This window comes from Coenobita brevimanus, chromosome 68 (assembly GCF_032717465.1).
Source record: "Coenobita brevimanus isolate Jiangsu-jjx chromosome 68, ASM3271746v2, whole genome shotgun sequence".
In the NCBI taxonomy this organism is placed as follows: domain Eukaryota; kingdom Metazoa; phylum Arthropoda; class Malacostraca; order Decapoda; family Coenobitidae; genus Coenobita; species Coenobita brevimanus.
The window spans coordinates 27,565,327-27,593,282 of record NC_137021.1 but is presented as its reverse complement, the minus strand read 5'-3'; the positions used below and the strand labels follow the sequence as shown (position 1 = coordinate 27,593,282).

Genomic DNA, 27,956 nt, shown 5'->3' with positions numbered 1-27,956 from the left:
CGGGGTTGGTTTCCTCCAAAATTGTTGTTATTCTGTTCGTAAGGACTTTCGTGAAGAGTTTGTATATGACTAATAATAAGCTAATGGGTCGATAGTTATTAAGATCTTTTGAGTCACTTTTTTTTGTAGAGTAAAATAATTATTGCATTACACCATGTTTTGGGAATTTTCTTCTGTTTTATACAGTGGGAAAATAAGTGAGCAAGCCTATTCTGTACATCTACTCCTGCATCCAACAGTAAATCTGTTACTATTCCATCTTCTCCCGAAGCCTTCCCTCTTTTCATATTATTCAGACAAATATTTACTTCGTCTGGTGTTACCTCAGGTATTTCACTTGTGTCAACTGAAAAGTTAGTTATTGGTATTACTGTCTTTGGTGCATACAGTTCTTTGTAAAATTCTTCAACCCTCTTCACCATCTTATCTCTGCATTTAATGATTTTAACGGGTTTTTTGTTTCAGTGATGTCATTTGTTGCTTACCTAGTGCCATTTTACTTCTGACCTGTTTCAGACTTATTCCATTTTTTATGGTTCCTTTGATCTGGTCCATGTATCAGTTCCTTCTTTCTTCTCTTTGTCTTTTGTTGATAAGCTTATTTAATTCCGTTCGTTCTATTTCGTCTTTCTTTGTTTTTACTTTCAATTCCTTCGTTTTTTCAAGAGCTCGAATGTCTTTTCTGAATATTTCTTGGCTTTAGTTGTATTAGGTTTTCCTACTACCTCCGCTGATTCTCTTAGCACTTTTGTTAGTCTGTCATTCAGCTCATCAGTGTCACATTCAGCATTACTTACAGCCTGAACTCTGTTCTTTATTTCCAACTGAAAGATTTTTTTGTTTTCGTTTACTATTATTTGCCATATCTTTTTATCTTTAATCATCTTCTTTCTTTCACTTCTGAAATTGAATCTGGCTGTGCAACCCACCATTCTATGATCACTACCTATATTTACTTTGGTGATATCTGTGACATTTGTGATCGTGTTATTCTTATCTGCTGTAATGAAGTCGATTTCATTCTTTGTTACTCCATTTGGTCTTCTCCCGGTCCACTTATCCCTGTTCTTTTGTGGATATATATATATATGCATAATTCTGTGTGTGTGTGTGTGTGTGTGTGTGTGTGTGTGTGTGTGTGTGTGTGTGTGTGTGTGTGTGTTTTACATGTGTAGGGAACTCAAAACTGAAGAAACAATTTCCATGAAACCTGGCATGCTTATGGCAACTGGTCATGGTCATCAATGGGCCCTTTCAGTTTCTTGCTCACTGAAATTTCTAAAGGTGTGTTTCGACCCAAAGTTCCCATTCGCTGTATTAAGACATAAATCGTTGGTTTCGAGCAAATTGAAGCCCGGGTCAGAAACGGCTACTATTTTAGCAAGTGCGAGGCAGTCCGATCCTACATGTATCTATATCTATATATCTACCTATCCTTCTATCAGCTGTTTATCTATCTACCTATCTAGGCATCTATCTATCTACAGATATAGATATAGTTAGATAGATAAACAAGGGGACACCAAAATTTTCCCTAGAACAAATCAACAGCACGGGAAGAAGGCATGTTTCCTTGCTGCGCCAGTGGGCACCACTTGCGTGCTGACTGGTGACTTATTCTGCCACGTGACATCAAATTGACAGTGTCAAGTCAGCATTTCTACCGGTTTATGTTTGTTGGTGCACGTTATTTCTGCGATTTTCCTCGTCAGACCACTATGGCAGATTTGAGGGAGTTGTCCATAAATAGTATCCTGTGACAGACTGTGTACCAACAGTATTACATTACAATGCTGAGGCGTATAGCAAAAGCATCAAAAACGACCAGGTGAGTAGTGCACCCAATAGCTTTTTGCATCAAGACAACACCCAATCATACACCACGTTGTCAGTTCAGCAATTTATCGTAAAAAAAAAAAATAGTTTTTGCTCCGCACCCCTTATATTCCCCAGATCTCACGGCCTCTGATTTTTTCTTATTGTCCAATAGTAAGTTACAACTAAAAGGTAAAAGACTTGACACCTTAGAAGAAATCCTTGAATCAATAATGGAGTCTCTCGACAAACTGACAGAAGACGATTACAGTAAGTGTTTCCAGAAATGGGAAAAGCACTGGGACATGTGTATAGCATCTCAAGGGGAATACTTTAAGGAGAACTATAATGGATTGCTGTAATTTTTTTAATTAAGTCATTTTTTATCAGTTCCAGGATTTTAGGAGTTCCCCCTCTCACACTCACACACACACACACACACACACACACACACACACACACACACACACACATATATATATATATATATATATATATATATATATATATATATATATATATATATATATATATATATACTGTATATATATATATATATATATATATATATATATATATATATATATATATATATATATATATATATATATATATATATACAGTATATACAGTAATATAATTGTATCATCTAATGGATCATTAAACAGTGAAACTGAGGGGAGGATTAGACAGGCTTGGCGAGCTGTTGGAATGTTGAAATCTGTTTGGAATAATAATATGCTTTCGGTACATACTAAAGTGAAAATTTACAAGTCAATGGTTAGACCAATTTTAATATATGGGCGAGTCATGGTACAGTACAATTGCAACAGATCAGAAAGTATTAGGATTTGAGAATATCATACTAAGATGGATTCTTGGGGTAAAGTGGCAAGACAGAGTTACAAATGAAAGAGTAAGCGATATTACGAGAGTTGAACCAGTTAATGAATATGTGAGACTGTCTCGCTGGAAGTGGCTGGGGCACATATACAGAAAAGAATGCAGTTTAATTCAGGATGTGCCAGAGTGGATTGCTAAAGGAAGAAGAGGTAGAGGTAGGCCGAGGGAAACCTGGTTGAGGACAATGAAAAGAGAAGCAGGAGAGGAGTGTTGGTGGGACCTGCAGGAGATGGCAAGAGACAAATATTGATGGAGAGAGTTCAACGAGGCCCTATGCATCCCGTAGGGTGCCACAGGAAATGATTGATTGATTGATTGTAATCCCTTACCCAGATGCCCAAGTCCTGGACACTCTAAGTCCCGGACATTATGGGCTCGGGTCCTCAGACACATAAAAATGGGAAAAAGAAGCCAACATGTGTTCATCCCAGCTTTTTATTTGCTGCCTGGTGACGAACAGCTGTGTTTGGGAGCGTAGTTCCTCAGACGTCTGCTAAAGCGCCCCTGCATCCTCCCATTTCCCACCTACCTACCGTTGTGACTGCATGCTCGTCACTATGGTTGCCCATGCGCTTGATTTTGTGGTGGTGCCCTACCTGCCGCAGGCCCTGCTGTTCCTCTGATGCCTCTTACTCGTATGGATGACAATGGCCCCACTGCCCAACAAAAGGAAATGAGTGGTTCTGACTCTGGAGAAGAAGAGGGAGATATTGGAGAAAGTGGACGTGGGATGGTTGACCTCCCGCATCCTCCATGAATTCAACCTGGCCCGCTGTACCTTGTTTGATATCAAGAAATCCCAGGACAAACTCACCCAGTTCATGGCAAACTTCGCATCAAAGACGTGCAGAGGAAGATTACATACCCTCCCAGGTTTGCAGAAGTCGACCGCTCCACGCTGATTTCATACTGTCAACAACGTGCTGCTGGTGTGCTGGTGTGTGGCATGGAGCTGAAGGCTGCCACAGAGAAGTGCATATGGTTACGCAACCCCCCAGACGTCAAGGCATCCAAGGGTTGGTTCTTTGCCTTCGAACTACGGCATGGCCTTACTACCCATAAGGACCATGGCGAAGCTTTGGACACAAACGAGGATGGAGTAGAAGAGTTTCGGCAGAAGGTGAAGGGCTTGATCAACAGGGAGCACCTCACTCTCAGTCAAGTCTACAACGCTGATGAGACTGGTCTGTTTCATCGTTCGCTGCCCACGAAAGCCCTAGCAGAGGAGATAGAGAAGCGTCTGCCTGGATGCATGCTCTCCAAGCAATGGATATCTGCTGTGTTGTGCCAATGCTAACGGCATGCACCAGCTCAAGCCCATTATTGTTGGCCATGTAAAGCAGCCTCGGTGCATTCGTGGGTTGATGGATGTCCTTCCTGTTGTTTGGTACCCTTCTGTGAAGGCTTGGTTCACAGCAAGATCTTTAAAGACTGGTTTCACCAGCATTTCGTCAAGGAGACCACCCGCACACTGGGAATCCCAAGCAACCAGGTAAAGGCTCTCCTTCTTCTGGACAATGCACCTGAACATCTGTCTAACAAGGAGTTGGTGGCTGAGAATGGCCGCATTAGGTGCTTGTTCTTGCCACATAATACGATTGCTCTCATCCAACCAATGGACCAAGGAGTGATCATGGCAACGAAGAGGCTGTACTATCAAAAGTTTCTGAATGAGATGATGGTTGCCCTTGAGGATGAGGATTAGTGCAAGGAGGGATAGAACAGGTGAGGCCAGTGGACTTTGGAAAACTTTCTTTGCTACAACCTCAAGTTAGCCATCTACAACTGGGCCAGTGCATCGAAGGAAGTCTCTGTCAAGAGTGGAAATTGGTTGGTCTCGTCTGCTTCTTGGAGCCGATGTGGTGCACGACTTTCTAGGGTTTGACGTGGATGACTTCCATGCATGTCTTCATGTGGCTGGTGATGAGGTGGACGTGGACAAAGTGAGTGAGTGGCTAGATGATGATGGGGACGATCCTGGGTATCAGATCGTGTCTCATATCGAGATCGCATCTTCTGTTGCAGGTACAAGTACCCAGCTGGAAGATTCCGATGAAGTCAGCAACGATGATGCGGACTCCTCTCAGAGTGCCACTACTCCAGCCATCCCCAAGCTGAACGCACTCTGGGAGCACATTGAGTTTGTTCTTCACTACCTGGAACACCCAAACTGGGACAGGGAGATGGGGCCCCTGGGAATTGTGGAGGAAGTGCGTCCTTTTAGGCAGCACATTATCAATCACCAGAATCACCGTTCCTTACGTCAATCAACCATTGACACCTTTTTCAGGCCCATGGCCCCTGCCATGCCCAGTCCAGGCTCCACACCACTGCCTCACCAAGACATACCTTCTACCTCAGAGCCACAGCCCAGCCCAGCACATCGGCCACAGTGGAGTCTCCACTGGACATGAGTTTGCAGCTATCTTCAGAGTCATCTGCAGTGGGTAGCCTATCACCACGTTCCAGCGACACACCTCTGGGCCACTTGCAACACCTACTCTTTGGCTCTGACAGTGAATAAATGGCAATAACTCGCTTCTAGACCACATGGGAATTTACAGTGTTGTGCAGTGCTAACAATAAAATGTGCAGTGTTTAAGAAATTAGAATTCAGGGTGCAAAAGATTAAGTGCAGAGTGAAACACTGGTGTGTTGAAACTGGCGTGCCGCAAGTACGAAAAGAATATGCAGTGTTAAGAAAACAGAAATCAGAGTCCAAAGGCTTAAGTGCAGAGTGAAACACAGGCATGTTGCAACTGGCGTGGTGCAAGTAAGAACAGAATGTGCAGTGTTAAACAATTATAATTCACGGTGCAAAGGATTAAGTGCAGCACAACACTGGATTACTGAACGTGCTTCTAGTGCACGTTCACCACTGTCAGAGCCATTGAGGAGGCATGTTAATCTTCGCAATGGCCACGAACGTGTCATGAATACCCTGTACACTGCTAAATATTTTCCTTACTCGCTTCTAATTTCCCATTCTCTGGTTCCTTTTCATTTATTTTATCATTTCTCTCCCTTATTTGTGTGACAAGGGTCTTAAATAGGTGCTGTGCATGTCCAGTAGGGAGTTATTTAGGTGGCTTTCAAAGTTAGGTTTGGTTGGGGGTCTATAAGTACCTGTCCAGGGGCATTTTCCCAAGTCCCAGATAAAACCAACTCCCAGACGGTGCTTTGGCTCTATTACGTCTGATCTTGGAGGGATTACTTTATATGCAGCATGAGTCAAAAGCGATTCAATCTGAAGAGTAACCGATGATGCAACAAACATGATGTAACTTCCCTATAAATGGTCGTAGAAACTTTTCCTGTGGATAGATTTGTGTCAAATTTGGTTGAGTCAAAGCTGAGGGTAGCCACGTCTAAGGGAAATATATGGCAACAACCGGGAGCTTATCAGAGGGGCAAGCGGCTTATATTTAGCTCAGTATTCTCCCGACAGTCAGGCTCGAAGGGTGTGTGAGCGCACGGCCAGGCATTTAAACCCACATTTCCTACTACCACACCATTCATACCTTACGTGTGTATAGTGATACTGTGTTATATATAGTGCAGTATGCTTGTGAAGAAAGTGTATAAGTGTTTCCTATATATTTTCAGAGAAAGCCAGATTTGAAAATTCTGAACCGATTTTTACCATTCCCCTTCTATTTTACACTAAACCTACAATGTCTCGCAAGGGCTTATCAGAAAGAGAGTACATGACAACTGACACCACTGCCATCACTCCATGCACACACACACACACACACACACACACACACACACACACACACACACATTCGCACATCACAAATACTCACACACACACACACACAGGCTGTGATAGTACCTGTCCTCCTCTCTGCAACTCCATCTCCTCTCAAGAAACACCACAATACTGCTAGAGGACATGAGTAACCAGCTTTTATGTCTAGTTTTTTATACTATCGTATTGTAAGGTATCAAATGCGTGTTTACTATATATTTCTCATAGGGAAAATGTGGTGGATTTCATTGCTATTCTCTCAGTCATTATACTTGTAAAGTATAGGTTGCATCAAAATCTGAAGAAAGCTAGATCAAGCTGATGATTTCTTATGGATACTTTTGTAAAGAACAGTAACCTATGTGTGAAAATAAGTGGGGAAAAGAGAAAAGTTACAAAAGACGATGATACTCAGCCACCAGGCCAGAGCAAAGTTGCTGTCATCACGTGCAACCCATGGTAACTTTTCAAAATTCATTTTCTCCATAACAGTAAGGGTTATAACACTGTGAATTATATCATGAGCTTCCTTTACCTTTGGGCTACAAAACTGGAAAAAATTTACATGTATGTTTGTTACAGTGTCACTAACAACATACGAAATAATGAACAAATCAGACGTTTTGGGCTATTTTTGTAGATTTTTTCGATTTGCTCGAAAACTATTGGACGTATCAACTTGAAACTTTTAAAGAAGTAAGATTGTGAAATTCTGCATATAGACATGTTCTTTGCAACTGCGCTTCACGGGAAAATTTGTTCACGATGCTGTTGGTAAGTTATGAGAAGCTAGTTTTCATGTAAATTGGGTTTATTCAGGCTTAATTTCTGTACTCTAATTCACTTGTTTTATGTTCTCTTTTTCTTATCTGATAGTATAAGCATCAACAAAGATGATGGGAAGCGATTTATAACAATATTACGCACTTTGCGGGGGTAAATTGGGCCATAGAAAATTTTCCCTTGCTGCTCAAGCAGAGCCAGCCTGAGCGAGGTTTTGGTTCTGTGCGTGGAATCTAAACTTATTGAAAACTTATGGTGCGCAAGAGGGTATTTATATACATATATCACCATCATCATCTTCATCATCATCATCAGCCATTCGAGTGTCCACTGCAGGACCAGCCTATCCCGACCGAAGTGGGGACGATACACCCTACAGTATGTATCTCTACAAAGTGGCTTAGGTTGTCTGGTGATAAGTGCTTGTAAGTGTGTTTGTAGTGTTCGAGTGACTTTGGATGTGTGTGTAGTCTGTGAACCATGTGTAATCGGCCGGTACAAGCCGACTGGGTGCAAGCATACCTTATAGTACGCGACACTGATTCAACCACAGCACCCCTTATGTTCACCAAAGCAGTAAGTGTCCGGAAGAACGCTCCCAAAGTTTATTACCTGGCGGGGTGCGAACCCTCGTTCTTGCATGTACGGAAATGCATACTGCCACTGTATCACAGTATCCAAATCCACTTCAGACGATTCCTGTGCTGTTTCTCCATCACCACCCACCTCTGACTTCCTCATGACATCTTAAAATTTCTTCAGTTGTTCTTTCTGTATTCACTGGTCTCAATAGGTTACCAGCAAGGAATATGGGCCTCCTATTGTCTTCAAGAAAATTGCTTCTGCCCTTAAACCCTGCCTAAGCAAACTCTTCGCCTTTGTCAGACGACGTGTACCTTTCCTTCTTGCTGGAAGTTTGATCTCATTCAGCCTGCCCCAAAGGAGGGACACGATTGTCAGCCCTCGAACTATCGCCTAACTGCTTTATCATCATCATCATCATCATCTGGACCTCCTTTCCAACCCAAGGGCAGGGTGAGGAGTAGGAATGTCCAGACAACCCAAAATTGCCCAATCCAATGGGCCACGCTTCCATTCACTCATCATTCAAGCCCCGGGAATCCTGGCTTTATCAGATACGCCAAAATCATTCACCACGTTCTGTAGCTTCACATATCGTATCCAACAGAGTCAATCCAGACGGTTGCCATGTTAAAAAGGGGTGCCTAAAATCCCTGATCATGCATATCTCCTCACAAAATTCATCCAGCCAGCTCAATCTCCTGTCAGTTCCCGAGCCTCACCGACTTCCATACCTCTCTTCCTCACACACTCATCCACCATATCTTTCCACCTTCTCCTTGGCCTATCTCGCCTCCTCCCTCCTTCGAATTTGCTCAGATATACCTTCTTCACCACTCTATTCTTATCCATTCTCTCCACATGATCATACCATCTCAGTACACTCTCTTCAATTCTGGTGTCCACCGACTTCCTCACTCCACATCTTTCACTAATCACATTATTTCGTATCCTATCCACCCTCTGTACTCCACATACATTCCTCAGCAGTCCCATCTCCACTGCTCTTACTCTTGACTTTTCATTTTCATGCCACATCATAGTCTCACATCCATATATTTTTGTTTATTTTATTTATTTTTTAATTACGTGTCCGACTCTGGGCAAAGGCTCAGGGCCTATTTCTCGGGGTAGTGACCCATCCCAAGGCCCAGTAGTCCTCCTACACCTCCACATGTCACCACTTCGGCGCTAACACCCACCGTCCATATTGATTACATGCTAGGGCTGTCTCATACAGGATTGGTGTATTGGTATTAGTGGGGGTATTTATACGACATGTCGGCGGGTCATCTGGTATATCAGGAAAGTCTGCTTTTAGGAAACTCAAATCCTTACACTGTTCCCTGCCCCAGCCGGTCCATTAGGACAGCAGGCCGCCTCTCTACCGATTCAGCCACCGCCTCCCCTAATGTTAAAGTTGGCACTAACACTCCTTGATGTAAGCCTCGTGCAGCTGCAACACTCACGCCTCTGTTTCTTACCAAGGCCTTCATTGCACCAGCTACTTTTCTTCTTTGTGTCATTCTACTTTCAACTTCTTTTGCACATTTTCCTCTCTTTTCTATCACTGTACCCAGGTATTTGAACTCTTTCACCAATTCCAGTCTCTCTCCATTCACTGTTCCATTGCACTGGGAGTCACCTTCTCTCTCAGTAACCATCACTTTACTCTTTTCTATATTTACTCTCAAGGCACGACGCTTACAGACATCAGCAAAACTCTGCACTTGCCAACCAAGTTCTTGTCCGGTACTTGCAAGCAGTACTGCATCATCAGCATACAACAAATTTGGGATATTCCATCCTTCACCATTCATTACCACTGCCATCCCTCTCTCCATTACTCGTGTTTTCACTTCTCTCATCACCCCATCCATATATACATTGAACAACCATGGGGACATCACACAACCTTGTCACACGCCCACACTGACTGTGAGCCATTCACTTAGATGCCCATTAACCCTGACACATGCTTCACTACCATCATAAAAACTCTTGATGGCACCTAACAGCTTACCTTCTACACCGTACGTGCGCAAAACTTTCCACAATCCTTCTCTGTCCACTTTGTCATATGCTTTTTCCAGATCCATGAATGCCATAAATACCTTATGGTCCTTCTCACAAGCCTTCTCTACTATCTGTCTCACTGCAAATATTTGGTCCACACATCCTCTGCCACTCTAAGCCACCCTGTTCATCACTCACTAGGACTTCTGATATCTCTCTTACTTTCTCTATAATAATTCTTCCATATACCTTCCCTATCACACTCAGTAAGCTTATGCCATGATAATTCTTACACTCACTTTGTTCACCTTTATTTTGTACAATCAAAGCCTTTTTCCACTCTGCAGGCACAGTTTCACTCATCCATGCCTTCTTACATATCTCCAACAAGCACTTCATTCCACTACATTTAAGCATCTCTGCATACACCTCATCAACCCCAGCTGCTTTCCCATTTTTCAGCCGCTTCACAGCACTCTTCACCTGTGCGAGTGTCACGTCTCCTGGCACTGGATTCCTTCTCTGCACACCCCCAAAACCAATCATGTTTACAGCTGCTCTGCTCTCTCTATCCCCATTCATCAGGCTTTCAAATTATTCTTTCCATCTGGTCCTTACTTAATCTCCATGGGTTAATAATCTACCACCTGCATCCTTCCCACCATCCCATTTCTTACCGCTTTCACTTCTACATTTCCGCACCTCTTTCCAGAATAACTTTCTATTTTCAGAATAGTTCGCATTCACTTTTCTTCCTAGATCCTCATTTACCTCCTTCTTTTTACCTCTTCACTAGTCTCTTTACGTGCTTCTTGCTCTCAACATATTCAGTTCTTATTTCAACTGAACCCCTATCCTGTAACCACTTTAGCCACGTCTTCCTCTTTTCCTCCACAGCTCTCTTTACCTCCTCATCCCACCATGCCGTACCTTTCTTCTTTGTTGTTACTCTTGCCACATCACATACCGCTTAGTATTCCTAACTAAGCAATCCCTATATGCATGCCATAGTCTGTCCAGATCCATTTCATTCAAATTCAGTAATTTTAACTCGTCCTCTACCTTGGTCCTGTATTCATCTGCCATTTCGTTGATCCTCAGCTTTTCAACTTTCAGTCCTTCTCCCTAACTGCTTCTCTCTCTCCTGATCCACCTCACTCCTTTCAGCTTGATCTTGCATACCACAGTCATATGATCTGACAGACCTCCAGATCATCCTCTCACAGCCCTCGTATCAGCAACCATTCCCATCATCGACCTCTCTACGAGCACGTAATCAATTAGGCTTCTTTCAACACGATCCCCGTTCCCTCTATACCATGTATAGTTATGTGCCTCTCTGTGTTTGAAATACGAGTTACAAATGCACAACCTGCTTTAATGTCCTGTATTATTAATTTTTTAAATTCTTCAAAAAAAAAAAAATAGTAAAGCACCTTTCTTACCACAAGTTTTTTCCGATCGCCAATTTGGGTTCCGCCAGGGACGCTCCACTAGCGTTCTTCTCATCTTCTTTTCAGAGTCCTGGTTATCCTCCCAGGACTTTGGCGGATGCATTTCAGTTGTCCTCGAAATTTGAAAGGCTTTCAATAGAGTCTGGAATAATCCTTCAATTTTCAAACTGCCTTCATACAGCTTCTATCCTTCTATTTGTCCCTTCCTCTTCAAGCTACCTTTCTGGTCGTTCTACAGCTGCTCTTGTAGATGACCATCATTCATCTCCTAGAGCTATCAATAATGGAGGTCCTCAGGGTTCTGTCCTTTCACCAACTTAATTTTTTTTATTTATCAGTGACCTTCTAAACTGGACATCTAATCTTGCCCACTCATACACTGATGACTCCAAGCTTCACCTTTCCATGTGCATCTCACAGCATAAATCTCAGCAGTCACCTCAATAAACACGGGTTGAAACTATGGCACACCTAATGTCTGACTTGGCTTATATCTGTGTTGGAGTGAAGGTAATCTTGTTGGCTTAAATATATCAAGAACTGATTTCTTAAATCTTTCAACCCATCATATTCTTCTGGATGAGGATTCTTTAAATTTTTCCAATATCCTACTCAATATTGCATCATCTTTGAGCATACTTGGAGTTTTATTCTCTTGAGATCCATCTTGGAAAGATCATACTACCTCTTTCGTAGAACATGTTTCCAAAAGATTTGGTGTGCTATGCCGACTTCATACCTTCTCTATCCCCGCACAATTGTTGACTCTGTAGAGGGGATTTCGCCCCAGAGTAGAGTACCACTTGCACGTAAGAGGGGGCTCCCCACATACAGCTTTTCTCAACAAGGTGAAGTCTAAAGCTTTTCTTCTCATTAACTCCCCTCCTCTTACAGTACTTGCTCCCTTAAATATCTGTCTCTCCGCCACAGCATTGCATTTTTGTCTTTTTTCTATCGCTAGTATAATGGTCACTGCTCCTCTGAACTGTCTCTTTGCATCCCTCCATCATTACAGCGGTGGGTAGCAGGGTTGGATCAAATATATATATGTATATATATATATATATAGAGAGAGAGAGAGAGAGAGAGAGAGAGAGGTCAGACACAAATACAAATACTTTGTACTTTTGATACAAAAATACAAATACAAATACTTTTATTCCCAAATTCAAAAATACAGTTACAAATAAATATACCTACATATCAGAAGAGGTGCACAACGGAATTTTCAGCGTTGCCTCTTGCAGATAACAAGAGCGGCAGTGTAATATAAAACAAATTTATAAAAATAAAACCAAATTAGGTGTTTTCGCCTTCACAAATTGCCTGTAACAACACATAAAACAATATGAAGAAATACACCTCAAATACAAATAAAATTGTATTTGATCCTCCCCTGATGGGTAGCACCTGTCTAGCAGCAAACTCTCATCCTTTTTCCGTCCATCTCTCTACAGTGAGAGTTAACCGATGCTCCCATTCTTTCATGTATGCAACAGATGTATTCTGGAACTGCATGCCTCCGTCTTTATCATACTGCCTTTAACCCTCAATCTTTTAGACGCAGTGTGGCCAGGCATTTCGAAGTGAATGATACTGACTCTGGATCTCTGTTGTTTTGCTCTTATTTTTTTGTTGGAGGGAACAAATTTTCCGGGCTTCTAGCCTATGGTTCCTTCTTCCATGCTTAAAAAATATATAAATATATTTAGCATCCTCATAGTATGCTTCCATTTCTATCATCCACCATTATTTTCTTTTGGCTTTCTCATTGTCTGCCCCTCCTTTCTTCACTGTCTTCTGTGATTTCTATTCCTACTGCTACCTTCGAATTCTCACATTCTTCTTAATACATTATTCATTCAAGGTGCAATAATATTTACTTCAACTCACCATCTCTACTTTGCCTCAGAATTATCGAGGATGGCTGCAAAGAGGATACTCTCCTTTCCCTCTGGCACCACTCACTTCCACCCTACTCTATTATTTTGTTTCCTTCATTCACGAAATCTTCCACTTATCCCCCAACATTTACTTACCATGGCAATCTTTTATCAATGCTTCTGGTTCTGAAACTTCCATGAATGGCTTTTCAAACATATCCGTTCTTTATAAACCGCCTTGACTTCAAATGCTATAGCCTACCTTCGAACTCTTGAACCTACGCGTTTTTCGCCGCCCTATACACTGTTTACGTTAACTTGGTGAAGGTGAACATCCCCTCAAACGAAAGCTGACCCATGACTTCGTGAAACTTGAAAAGTCATAGTTGCAAAAGTCCTGTACACATTTATGCAGCCGTTTTATATCCACTATTACCGTATTTAGTAATGGACTGCGATAACAGCTTTTCCATTATTTCTTCGCATCTGCTTTGTTATGTCAGTCACCTTACATAGGACTTAGCCTAATGATTATCTCCGTTTGACTTATAAATGCCACTCTATCACCACCACCACCACCATCACTACCGCTACTACTGCTGCTACTACTACTACCACCACCGTTATGATGATGATGATGATGATGATGATTTTTATCCATCCACCCATCCGTCCATCATCCAATCCTACATATCCCCATGAGGAGCGTAGGAGCCCGGGGCTATGCAGTTGGTCCCGACATTTAAGATGAGAGTGACCAGCCTCACTCATCCCTAAGTGGCATTACATGAGCAATCAACCCCAACCACCCCCTGGATATAAACCTTCACCGGCTCAATCCGATTGGAGCGCTATAATTAATCACTAAACCACCAGGCGCCAACATTTGGTTATATGGTTACCACCCAGCATAGTAAATGGTTTCCTGGTGCACAGGAAACCATTTGGCTTGTCACTCAGTGTAGAGTCACCCACAGGCAGAAGGAAGAGGAAAGAATGAAGGAAAGAAAGACAGAAGAGGGAGTGTAAAGTCATCCATAGGCAGAAGGACAAGGAAAGAATGAACGAAAGACAGAAGAGAATTGAAGGAAAGAACGATGGAGGAGAAAGAAGGATGGAGATGATTTTCATTTTTATTATTATTATTATTATTATTATTATAGTGGTAGGTGGTGGCGACCATCATCCACTCACTTGATGTAGTGCTGCCTACTTCTTCCTCAGCCTTTATCATTCTTTTTCTGTGCCTGCCCTCCTCTCTTCCTGTTTCTCCCATCTTTCCTGTCACTTCTTATTGCTTTTCTTTCCTTTACAGGTGGCTTTACATTGAGTGACAAGCCTAATGGTTTCCTGTAAGCCAAGAAACCATTTACAACGCTGGGTGGTAACCATATAACCAAACAATTACGTGCTCCCTACGTGTCATCAAGTGGGTTGGTGGAGGGTTAGTGCCCCTTCCTGTAAAACAAATAACTAAGAGTCAAATGGCCACCCCTAACGGGATTATGGCATCAGGCAATAGATAGATAGATAGATTATTATTATTATTATTAGTCGAATATTATTATTATTATTATTATTATTCCAGCAAGCGAAGCGAGCGATAATACCAAATTTAATCACAGATTGGACCCCCGACATACCGTGTATGCACCCCAACGAAAGATTTATCGCATCAGCAAGAAATGGGGGCAAGGGTCGGGAGGAAAACTCTGTAGTACAGTAGCGAACTTTTTTGGATATCTCTGCCAGTTTTAAACTTACGAGAAAGATAGACACCAATTTGGAAATCGCATAATTTTCATTTCATAGATAACCCGTAATTCCCAATAGTTTTTCCGTAAATCGAGGAAACGATTTTTTCTAAGGCAGATTAGCGTAACAGCCGGCTGCGTAAGAAGTAGCGGTCTAAAGTTTCGTGAGTAGCTGAGAGCAACCAGGTTTTGCCTTTTCGAAACAAATAATACCTTCTGTTTGTTTGTTTTTTTTCGGAAATTTTTGACTGAATCCGAGTCAAACTAACGCAATACCATGATCGATGAAAGAAACTCTGAATTTCTGCTTTCTGATTCAAATCGGAGTGCACCGAGAGATTTGGTGAAAGAAATGATAGTGAGTGAGCAAAAAGCAAAGTCGTTATTAACCTGCTAGGTCCCAAGCCCTAGAGCTAAAATTAATACAAGAGGAGTATTGGTTTTAGGAAGTGGGCGGGAATATTTTTGATGTAATCTAATAAGTTCTTTTTAGTGTTATAGCTCAGGATATCAGAGGAAGATGATGAGCCACATGAGGCAATATTCAGCACTGCATGACTTGCTCGCTCACTCGCTCAAACACGTTCCACACTTTCAGTATGGCAGCCTATTACATTTTTATTATTATTATTATTATTTTTATTATTATTATTATTATTATTATTATTATTATTATTATTATTATTATTATTATACCCTGATACTGCAACTACTATCAGTACAACAACAACAACAACTACTACTACTACTACTACTACTACTACTACTACTACTCACCTGGGCCATGATGGGTGCGAGTGTGGCGATGTTACCGAGCGTCCATGTGATGTTGGGGTGTGGACGAGACCCAGCTGAGAGGCATACAAACTGATACTGCTGCCCTACCCTCACTGACCGCGGTGGATGTTCCAAGCGGGTTACAATGGGACGCACTGTGGAGAGTCAGAGGAAGAAGTGGTTTACTTTATCTAATAAGCTCCTCATTATACTGTACAGTATATTTACCTTTATACAAAGTACGTTAATGCACCGTATATTACTATAGCCTTTTCTATCCCACTGATAAAGTACTGTATAAGATAGTGTTCATAGTAATGGTTATAATGGTTATGCACATTTTTCATTGTATATCAAGGGAGACATTATTAGACTTCTACTGAATTTTGTGTTACAGCTTCCCGTGGTACGTAAGGCAGCCACCATTCACACACTTAATGTAGTACTACCTTCTGGTGCTTTGCAGTGTGACAAGCCGAATCATTTCCTGTCTCCCAGGACACAGTTCCGGACATTAGTTGACACCATATGGTGTTCTAGTTGGTCAAGAGCCTCTGACCTAATGTAGTGGGTAAGGATTTTTTACCGGGAAGAATTTGGGTTTGTTGCTCACAAAATTGTCCCGTCAGAGGTGAACAACCAGTCACTCATCTACTGCTGGGACAAAATCAGCCAAGTCTAAGGGCCCTCTGCTCCTGATGGGCAATTAAGGATGCTATCACAGAGAGATAGACTGAAAGACAGATAGTTAGATAGGTAGACAAATAAACATAATTACAGACTTATATATTTTATAGACGGATAACCAGGTAGGGAGTTTAATAATAAATTACCAATTTTCGATGACGAACCTACTGTAATTGAAATACAAAAAATCATCTTTCTTGTCTATACACTTCACATTATGATGTTCCCAGCCTCAAGAGAGATTATCACACAACATAATCCGAGTGATAGTACGGTCGAAGAATGAACAGGTGGACACACGCTTATGGCGCTCGTACCAGGTGTTTGACTTTACAGAATTAAGTTTTATATATATCTATCTATCTATATATATATATATATATATATATATATATATATATATATATATATATATATATATATATATATAAACTCATTCTTTTTAAATGTGACGGCTGGCATTCGGTTGTCTTTGATCAAATCCTGACCTTGAGTAAAAGGGTTCTGCACATCCTCATTGTTGCTAAAAGCATTTTCTGAAGGTTTGGTAAAAATTTGTCCACAACTTTTCGTGATATTTTGGCAACAGATTTATACATACATACAGACAGACAGAAAGACACACACACACACACACACACACACACACACACACACACACACACACACACACACTATCAAAAAGTTTATCGCTCTGCCTTGCTAAAGGCAAGTGATAAAAACATATGGCGTTTACGTTTCGTTGTCTTTGATCAAATCCTCACCTAAAGTAATAGAATTCTGCACATCCACACAGTTGCTGTTTCCTGAAGGTTTGGTGAAAATTCATCATTTTTCGAGGTATTTCGACAACAGGAACATTCACATACATACAAAGACACACCGTCAAAGACTATATTGCCTAGCCTTGCTAAGTCTGGCGATAACAACATTGTAGGAAAGCACACTTTTCGATATTCTGTGTTTACTGACTAGATTAACAACAAATAACTGGGAAACAGTTCTGTGGCATTCATTTTGTACAGTAGGTCTGCATCACACTCACCTACAGACCATCTGTGATTTATTGTATTTGGGATTTATTTTTTCATCAAGCCCAACAGAAATACTAAATTCCTGAACTCTATGATCTTGTCAAAGTGTTTGTTACTGCAGGGAACTGATTGCTAAATATGTTTGTGAAAGGTCATCATTAACGAGTAACAAATATAAGGTCTCAATTTTAATAAGCAGTTATACTGATATGAAGTCATCTTAAATTTTACTCCGTCGTCAGTCTGTCTTGGGAAAGCCAAATTATGCCAATTTTGTAGTTTTCGTAGCTTCATCGTAATCCTGTGTCAGAAAGGATAAGAATTCAATCAAGGACTGCGACAGAGAAGAGTTTGTTTATTTGAATTTCATGAAACACGTTTACGGGCCATACGGCTTACCATCCGCCCCTCTCCCGGTGACGACCAAACGAGATGCCTGGAATGACTGTCTGACTCACTTCTTAATTTCTGTAATAGCCTTCCCTTTAACTTTCTGGCATTTGAACACCACCTCTCCATCTCTAAACCTCACCTTCCCTTCCTCACAGAGACTCAACTGTCTGAGAAGACTGATAGCAAAACTTCTCTTTATCCTCCTTCTTTCTCTATACTCATTTCAAAGCCAAAAGTGGCTGTTGTGCAAATGTACGCACCAACATATTTTGCTCCCGTGTCCCTGAACTTGAATCTTCTGAATTATCTACCCTCTGGCTTAGGCTATCTTATCATTCTCTGACTAATTATACTCGTGCTGTTTGCTTATCCCCAAATTCTACTGACTATTAAATATTCTCTGACCACCTTACTTCGAAGATTTTTTTTTTTTTTATGTGTCCGACTTTGGGCATGGGCTTCACAGCCTGCTCTCAAGGCCCAGTAGTCCTCCTACATACCATACACCTCTCTACATGTCACCACTTCGGCGCTAACAACCACCGTCCATATTGAATACATGCTAGGGCTGTCTCATACAGGATTGGTGTACTGGTATTAGCGGGGGTATTTTTATGACATGTCGGCGGGTCATCTGGTAGATCAGGAAAGTCTGCTTTTATGAAATTCAAATCCTTAAACTGTTCCCTGCCCCAGCCATGATTCGACCCTGGGTCTATCAGGACTACAGGCCACCTCTACCGATTCAGCCACCGCCTCCCCCAAACATCCTACAAATTTCTCCTTTCTCTGAAATCTCCATTCTAGGTGATTTCAATGTTCACCACCACCTTTGGTTCTCCTTTCCTTTCACTGATCCACCTGGTGAACAAACCTACATCTTTTCTATCTTCATTGCCTAGACCAACGTGTACAACACCCTTCTCGTATCTCTGACAGCCTTGGACAGTTCCAACATTCTGATCATTTCCTTACAACTAATCCTTCTGCTCAAGCTGTTATCTTTTCTCTCCGTTCAGCTTCTCTGATCACAACCTTATCACCTTAACCTGTCCTCTCACTCATGTAAGACCAGTGGGCCCTCCCAACAAGCAGCAGCTATGGCACTTTGGAGCTGCTGATTGGGAAGTCCTCAGGCAGTGTTTCTTTAATTTTCCCTGAAATGATTATTACTTCCATAGCCGAGAGCCATCTGAGTGTGCCCAACTCATTATACAGCTGTTTCTCTCGGGCATGTAAGCATACATTCCTTTCTCTTATCCTGTGACTAATGAAAAAAAAAAAATCACGCCTGCTCTAATGCTGTCCACAACAAGAAGATTGCCTTCAAAAGGTGCTGGAGCCAACCCATCCCTGAATCTCATCTTTTTATGTTTCCGCCCAGAATCGTGCTCAGACTGAACTTTGCTCTGCTTAAAATAATTCAGTTCATACAAAACGCTCTGAACTCTTGAACTCAAATTCCTTCCATTCCCTCTGACACCTAGCCAGAAACCTTTCTACCAACTTTACCTCATCATCCTTCCCTCCTCTTTGCCACTCTGATGGCTCTGTAGCTGTTTCTTCTACTGATAAAGCAGAACTCTTCACTCAGATTTTCTTCACCAATTATACTTTACATGATTCCGGTGGTGTTCCTCCATCACTTCCCCCCTCTGACTTCCTCATGGCTGACTTTAAAATTTCCTCAATTGATGTATGCTACTTTCTGCCATCACTGGCCTCAGTACTAACAAGGTATTTGGGCCTGATGTGGTCCCTCTTGCTGTCCTCAAGAACTGTGCTTCTGTGCTTACACTCTACCTAGGTAGGCTCTTTCACTTTTGTCTGTCAACTAGTACCTTTCCATCTTGCTGGAAGTTTGTTCCCACCCCTCAAACCATCGCTAAATTGCTTTAACATCACATACTTCAAAAAGTTTTTGAATCTATTCTTAATAAAAATAACTTAGAGAACATTTCCTATGGCAACCTTTTCTGATTGTTTGTACGGGTTCCAGCAGGGATGCTCCACTGGTGATTTTCTCACCATGTTGTCAGACTATTAGTCATCCCTCTTTCGGGACTTCGCCAAAAGCTTTCCCATTGCACTTGGTATCTAAAAGGCTATCGATCGAGTGTGACATAATTTTTTTTATTTCCAGACTGTCCTCTTACAGTTTCTATTCTTCTATCTGTCCCTTCATCTCTAACTTCCACTCTGCTCACTCTGTAGCCGCTGTTGTAGACATCCACCTCTCTTCTCCCAATCTGTCGATAGTTGTGTTCCTCAGGGTTCTGTCTTATCATCAGCTCTCTTCCTTCTATTCATCAATGACCTGAGCTGTACATCTAAGCCTTTCCATTCACATGCTGATGACTCCATCCTTCACCTATCCATTTGTTTCCCACAGCATCCATCTCAGCCGTTACATCAACACACAAGGAATGAGACTATGGCACACATAATATCTGACTTTCTTCAAATCTCTGATTAGGATAAGAGTAGTCTTGTTGTTTTTTAATGCTTCAGAACTCAGTTATTACATCTTTCAATCTGTCAAAATCCTCCGCAAGAGTATCCTTTAATTTTTTACTGTTTGTAAGTTAATCATTCATCATCTTTAAGCATACTTCGGGTTTCTCTCTCTCTGGATTCATCTTGGAAAGATCGTATTACCTCTCTTGGAAAATGTGCTTCCATGAGATTAAGTGTTCTAAGATGACTCCGTGCTTTCTTTTCCCCTGTCCAGGTGTTGACTTTATACATGGGTTTTATTTGCCGCTGTGTAGAGTACGGCTTTCATTGGTTGGGAGGCTCTCCACATCGAGCTCTTCTCAAAAAGGTGAAGTCAAAGGCTTTTAGTTTTATCAACTCTCGTTCTCTTACTGGTTCCTTTCAACCTCTGTTTCTTCGCCACACTGTTGCATCTTTATCTCTTTACTACAGCTACTTCAACGGTCACTGCTGCTCTGAACTGTCTGCTTGCATTCCCCCATGGCATGTAGCACCTGTCCATCAAGAAATTCTCATCCCTTTTCTGTCCAACTTTCTAAAGCAAGAGTTAACTGTTATTTCGACTCCTTCATGTATGCAACAGGTCAACTCTGCAACTGTCTCCCTCTGTCTGTATTTCGTACTGCCTATGGCCTCCAGTCTTTTAAATGCAGTGTGCCCAAGCATCTGAAAATGAACAGATTTTGAATTTTGCTCTGTTATTGCTATTGCATTTTCTTAGACGGAACAGTCTAATGGGCTCCTGGCCTTTATTTCCTTCATCCTTGCATAAAACAAAAAATACACAAGACCAACCGACATGCTATGCAATCCCCCAGGCCAATATCGTTACAGCAGTCGTGAATGACAAGCCTTGCATATATTGAATATGTCGGGTAGGTACTAACAACACAGTGGTGACAAGTTGTTGTTGTTGTTGAATTGTCCTGGACTGCCTGGCCGAGCAGACCCGAGCAGGCTCCTAAGGGGCCTTCTTGTGCAGTGAACAAATGCTCCCTTGATACAGACAGTGCTTCGCCACAGCTACACACGGGGGAGATTGTGGTGACATGAAAATTGGCATGACAAGCAGGACAACTGCTAAGTCACAAAGAACGGTCTATTAAGTCTATACCCAGAAATGGCTAGTTAAAAAATAATAAAGGACATTTCACTTTTGACGTTCCAACAAACAGTTACTTCCCATAGATATCTACATTCGTCTGGACCTTCTTGACATATTGCACACATAACACACAGAACCTTTTTGAACTTTCACACATCCTCCTTTCATAATAATACGTAATAATCATGACTTTTCAGAACTTCTCCTTCACCCCCCCCCCCTTCTCCCTGCAGTAAGTGATATACTAATGGTAGTGCATTACTCACAGTTCATGGTGATTGTGATCGCGATGATGGAGGGTGAGGTGACGTTGTTGTTGGTGGCGACGCAGGTGAATCGGGTGTTGTGGAAATGACGAGACAGACGCGGCACAACCAATTCATTCACTGTCAATGCGCCACCCTCTGACTCAACCACGTCATCCATAATCTGACAAGAAAGAGGTACACTACGGTTTTATATATATATATATATATATATATATATATATATATATTGGTGCTTCTCATCCTGTTAAGACTGCACTTTCCATGCAATTTATATACAGTATTTGTATATATATACATATATATATATATATATATATATATATATATATATATATATATATATATATATATATATATATATATATATATATCTTTTGCCTGACGCCATAATCCCGTAAGGGGTGGCCATTTGACTTTGAGTTATTTGTTTTACGGGGAGGGACACTAACCCTCCACCAACCCACTTGTTGACTCGTAGGGAGCACGTATGGTTTGGTTATATGGTTACCATCCAGTGTTGTAAATGGTTTCTTGGTTTACAGGAAACCATTTGGTTTGTCACTCAATGTAAAACCACCTTCAAAGGAAAGAAAAGCAACAAGAAGTGATAGGAATGATGGGAGAAACAGGAAGAGAGGAGGGCAGGCACAGAAAAAGAATGATAAAGGCTAAGGAAGAAGTAGGCAGCACTACATGAAGTGAGTGGATGATGGTCAACACCACCTACCACAAATGTGTGTGTGTGTGTGTGTGTGTGTGTGTGTGTGTGTGTGTGTGTGTGTGTGTGTGTGTGTGTGTGTGTATCTATCTATCTATCTATATATATAGATATATATATATATATATATCTATCTATATATATATATATCTCTCTCTCTCTCTCTCTCTCTCTCTCTCTCTCTCTCTCTCTATATATATATATATATATATATATATATATATATATATATATTACTTCACCATGAAGAAATGTATGGAAATCTACTACAAAGTAATGAAAATAGACAATAAGTACTTTCATATATTACATCTTCAGACTGAATGACATAGGAACACGATGGTAGAGGTCAAATTAAAACACCTGTAGCAGAGAGGGACACCCAGAACCAACGGGGACCTGTCGACCTGACAAACAATAACAACACCTCACCTCACCTCGGCTGAAATTGCATCCAAACCATGGCAAGCCTATATAAAAAATTTTAATCTTGAGGATACTACTGTGCATTTATATGTTAACTTTCTACCACATTTATAATGACCATAGTTCATGCCTACAATATTCTCATATGTGCCAGAAATTAATCATGATTCAGTACTAGTTTTCATGAAAGCTTTCTTTATCCTGCTAGTATCTTAGAACCTCACCAATCAATGTGGTGATCGCTCGATGCTTTGTGCTGGAATAAGCCACTACTTTGTTAGGTCGTCCTCACTCGACTTATGTTTTGTGATCCTGGTTTCCAAATCTTTTCCAGATTATTCTCTTTACAATTTTTTTTACAGTTTTTGCATGGAATTACCTAGACAGACTGATAGGTAGACAGATAAAATGGTTATATACTGGGTATGCATCGTACTACTAATGATCCAATTTTAAATCTGAGACGTAAATTGCCTATTTCATGTATATTGTAAAACATCTATCTATCTATCTATAGCCCGACGCCCTAATCCCGCAAAGGGTGGCCGCAGACAAAACGCGTCCAAGTCACTCTGTCACCCACCATTTGACTCCCCTCCCTCCAACTCACCCCCCCCCTTATATACCTCTCAACTCCATCCCTCCACCTCATCCTCGGTCTACCCCTCCCTCTCCCTCCCTCCACCTCACCTACATACACCCTCTTAGTCAGTCTTTCATTCTCCATTCTCTCCACATGTCCAAACCACCTCAGTGTATTTCTCCTAATCTTTTCAACCACATCCACATCTACCCCACAACGTTCCTTCACTTCTTCATTCGTCAACCTGTCCCTCCATGTCACTCCACATGCTCCTCTCAAGTAACTCATTTCCACTGCTCTCACTCTTGACTTGTTCCCCTCTTGCAAGGTCCACGCCTCGCTTCCATACGTCAGGGTAGGAATCACAGTACCATCATGCAGTGACTTCTTAACTTCCATACTCACCTCCCTATTTCTCATCACTGCTTTCAGTGTACCAACAACCTTTCTTCCCTGCTGTACCCTTTCACGTACTTCATCCCCCAAAGTTCCATCCTTACTCATCACACTACCTAAGTACTTGAATGCACTCACATTCTCCATATCCTCACCATCCAACCTCACTGCACACTCTGTGACTTCATTCCTCTCAAACACCATAACTTTACTTTTGTTAACATTAACTTTCAGATTCCTCCTCCTACACACTGTCCCAAATTCATTCACCAAAGCTTGCAACTCCCATTCATCTTCACTCAACAATACTGTATCATCAGCAAACAGCAACACCGGAAGCGTCCAAATCTCACCCTCATTCATTAGGGCCACCCCCACATCCACTGCCCTACCTTGCACCTCCTTTACAACCCCATCCATATGTATATTAAACAGCCATGGAGACATCACACACCCCTGTTTCAGTCCCACATTGAGATCAAAGAACTCACTCAGCTCACCATCCACTCGCACCGTAGCCCTAGCTCCCTCGTACATACTCTTCACAGCACTCAACAATTTCCCCTCCACTCCATATATTCTTAATACCTTCCACATACCTTGCCTATCTATTCTGTCATAAGCTTTCTCCAAGTCCATGAAAGCAGCATACACTTTCCTTCACTTCTCTAGATACTTCTCCACTAAACATCTTAGAACAAATATCTGATCTACACACCCTTTTCCCTTCCTAAATCTCCCTTGTTCTTCTCCAACTAGCTCCTCTGTCATATGCCTAACTCTATCAATGAGTATTCTACCATATAATTTACCAGTCACACTAAGAAGGCAAATACCCCTATGGTTACCACATACTTCTCTCTCCCCTTTTCCTTTGTACAGAGGAACAATTATACCTGATTTCCAGTCCTCTGGAACCCTTCCCTCTTCCCAAGCCAATCTACACAACTTCCATATCCACTCCACAACAATCTCACCCCCATACCTAAGCATTTCACCACAAACTCCATCAATTCCTGGGGCCTTTCCCAGCTTAATCTTCTTCATCGCTTCCACTACTTCCGACCTACTGATCTCTTCCTCCCTCCTCTCATCTCTTCTTCTCCCAGCCATTCCCCAACCACTTATACTCACACTGCTCTCACTCTACATTCAACAAATCCTCAAAGTGCTCCTTCCATCTCCTCAGTTTCTCTCTCTTCTCCACCAACAATCTATTATTCCTATCTTTCACTCCCCTACTATTTCCTCTTTCACACTGCCTTACTTTCTTTACCTCCTTCCAAAACAATTTCTTACTCTCCCTCCATTTCACACTCAGATTCCTCCCAAACTCTTCATCCACTTTCTTCTTACTCTCCTTCACCAGTCTCTTAACCTCCCTTCTCCTGCTCACATATACCTCTCTCTTCTCTCTCTCATCTTCTCCCCTACCTCTACTCGCCAACCATTCACCATATGCCTTCTTCTTTTGTTCCACAGCTCGTTTGACCTCATCATTCCACCATGCTGTCCCTTGCACACCCTTGCATCTACTCCTCACTCCACAAACCGCCTCACATGCTGCGCTTATCTCTTCCGTGAATATCTTACATACGTCTTCCACCCCTTCCATCTGCTCTAGCTCATACCTTCCCAATCTTTCTTCCACTATGCTCTTATACTCTGTCCTTTTCTCACTATCTTGCAATTTCTCCACTCTTCTCACAGGAGCTGCTTCCTCCTGTCTTCCCCTTCGTCTCCTCAACCACTTTCTTTGCATCTCTACCTTGGCCATCACTAAGTGATGGTCCGAGACTCCATTCCCCCACCCTCTCCACACCCTTGCATCCAACACTTGTCTTCTCATTCGCTCATCCACACACATGTAGTCTATCATTGCCTTTCGTTCAACAAGTTCACCATCCATCCTCCTCATTACTCTCCATGTATACCGGTGGATCATCTTATGACGAAAGTAGGTGTTGGCTATTGCCAACCCCTTACAAGCACAGATGTCCACCAAAGCACTACCATTCCCATCTACTTCAGCTGGCACACCCCAATGACCAACCACTCCATCCACTCGTACATTCCCAACTTTGCCATTCATGTCTCCAATCAACAGCACTCTCTCGCTCCTCTCAAACTTGTCCATACATGCTTCTACTCTCGCCCAAAACTCATTTTTCACTCTTGCCACTCGATCCTCTGTTGGAGCATACACACATACAATCGCCCATGCTTGTATACCTACTTTCATCCTCACCCATACAATCCTTGCACCCACTGTTCCATACTCTCTTATATTCTCCTTCCACTTCTTGCTTATCATCAGACATACTCCCTCTCTTGCCCTCTCATTCTCACTGACTCCCGCACATATACCTACACCGTATTCCCATTCTCTCATCCTTTCACCTTGCCATTTAGTTTCAGTCAATCCACATATATCCACTTTTGCATCCTCAAGCACCTGGACAATCTCTCTCTCTTTCACTTCATCATTCACTCCTCTCACATTCCATGTTCCTACCCTCAGAATGTCCTTTGTCCGTTCCTTAGTCGTCAACATATGGTCCGTCCGGGTCCGAGGTGCTTTATTTGCTTTTTTAGTTAGTTCTTTTTACGGGGTGGGGCACTAAACCACCACCAACCCTTTTAGTCGCCTCGTACGACAAGCAGGGATACTGGGGGAGTATTCTTGAAACCCCCCTAGATACATCCCTCAGCGAAGAAATCAATATCATAAGAAAATAGCAGAAGACTGTGCTTTAAAGTGAAAAAGTAAAGTTTCAGGATCAGCCTTTAATAATCTGAGTTTTTCAATATACATTTTCCGTTGTTATTTAGAATATCGGTTGCCATTATTTTAATTTTCTTATGCAGACCAATTTTTTTTTTGTTTTTTGTTTTTCAACATGACTTTTCAGAGCACTTTAATTATAAGTGAGGTAAAATATTCCAACAGGAAATGGAAAATATATAAATAATCATTTTCATAAATGTGCCTAGTTTTTCAACTTTACCGTAATTATCTGGACATCGACAAAGATATTCTGTAAAAATGCAAACATATGGTAAATTTATCTAAAGAAGATGTAGTGGCAGAGTACTAAGGAGGAAAACATGCATAACACCTACGATTATCCAAGACGCAATTGGCAGTCTCCAAGGAGTAACTTCCTGTGGCCTCGCCACCATAAATCTTATTAAACATCGGTAGAAGTATCTGATCACATAACCAGTGCAAAAATTCATAGTGATAAAAATGAAAACGGACATTGAAAAACGTAACAAAGCCATTAAAGTATAGCTGTCGAATCCCCTCTAACCTGAAAACTGTTGGAATTATTAAAGAAAACTACTGTAATTCTCTCCCATCTTTCTCCCTCGAGAATTTGAAAGACGTGAGCACAAAGCAAAAAAAATATCTACGGTATATATTTTAATACATCTTGATACACACACACACACACACACACACACACACACACACACACACACACACACACACACACACACACACACACACACACACACACACACCTCTTCTCATACCGTCCCTCTAGCCAATGTCTTGTCCTCACGCCTTTCCCATCCTTTACCTCACCCCTTCCCAGCACAGTTTCTGTCACATCAGCTTCCTTTTTCCTAACCCCTGTTCTTTGAACTGCATACTAGAGGGAATCAATTATCTTCCCAGACCCCAGATTTGTCAAACGAATATTATTAATTAGCGAAAAAATCCTGATTCCTAACTTAGGTTATGTATATCGTGTTTGATTCGAAAACTTAACAACATATGCACCAAAACTTAAGAAAATAATTAAATCCCTTAGAGTACACACAACTATGGTTACAAGACTGTTCTTTGGAGATATTTTTCTATTGTTTCCCTACAGTGTAAATACTATCTATCTATATACCTAGGCTGCATCCCCCAAAGAAAGGGAGGTAACCGAGACAGGACGACACACTCCCAATTTACTCATCCACTCAAAAACATTCATTCACATCTTAGCCCCAAAGGGGAGAAGGGACAAATTCTCACTGCACCACACCGCACTAGGGTCAACTGCGCAGTGCAATTAGTGACATCTGCAGAAGGGCCCGGCAGCAGAGCTGGTTTACCCCTGCCACATCATA

At 41.6% G+C, this 27,956-nt stretch overlaps 1 protein-coding gene across 1 annotated transcript in view; it reads right to left on the bottom strand.

Annotated features, from left to right (window-relative positions):
• The window catches only part of LOC145405872 (adhesion molecule nephrin-like), a 378,905-nt gene that overhangs the window by 271,489 nt on the left and 79,460 nt on the right, over nt 1-27,956 (bottom strand). Inside the window, exons 7-8 of the mRNA XM_080277129.1 lie at nt 21,703-21,865; nt 15,722-15,876 (exon numbers count right to left, since the gene is read on the bottom strand). Coding sequence (XP_080133255.1) covers nt 15,722-15,876; nt 21,703-21,865 — 318 coding nt within the window. The remainder of the gene's footprint in view (nt 1-15,721; nt 15,877-21,702; nt 21,866-27,956) is intronic.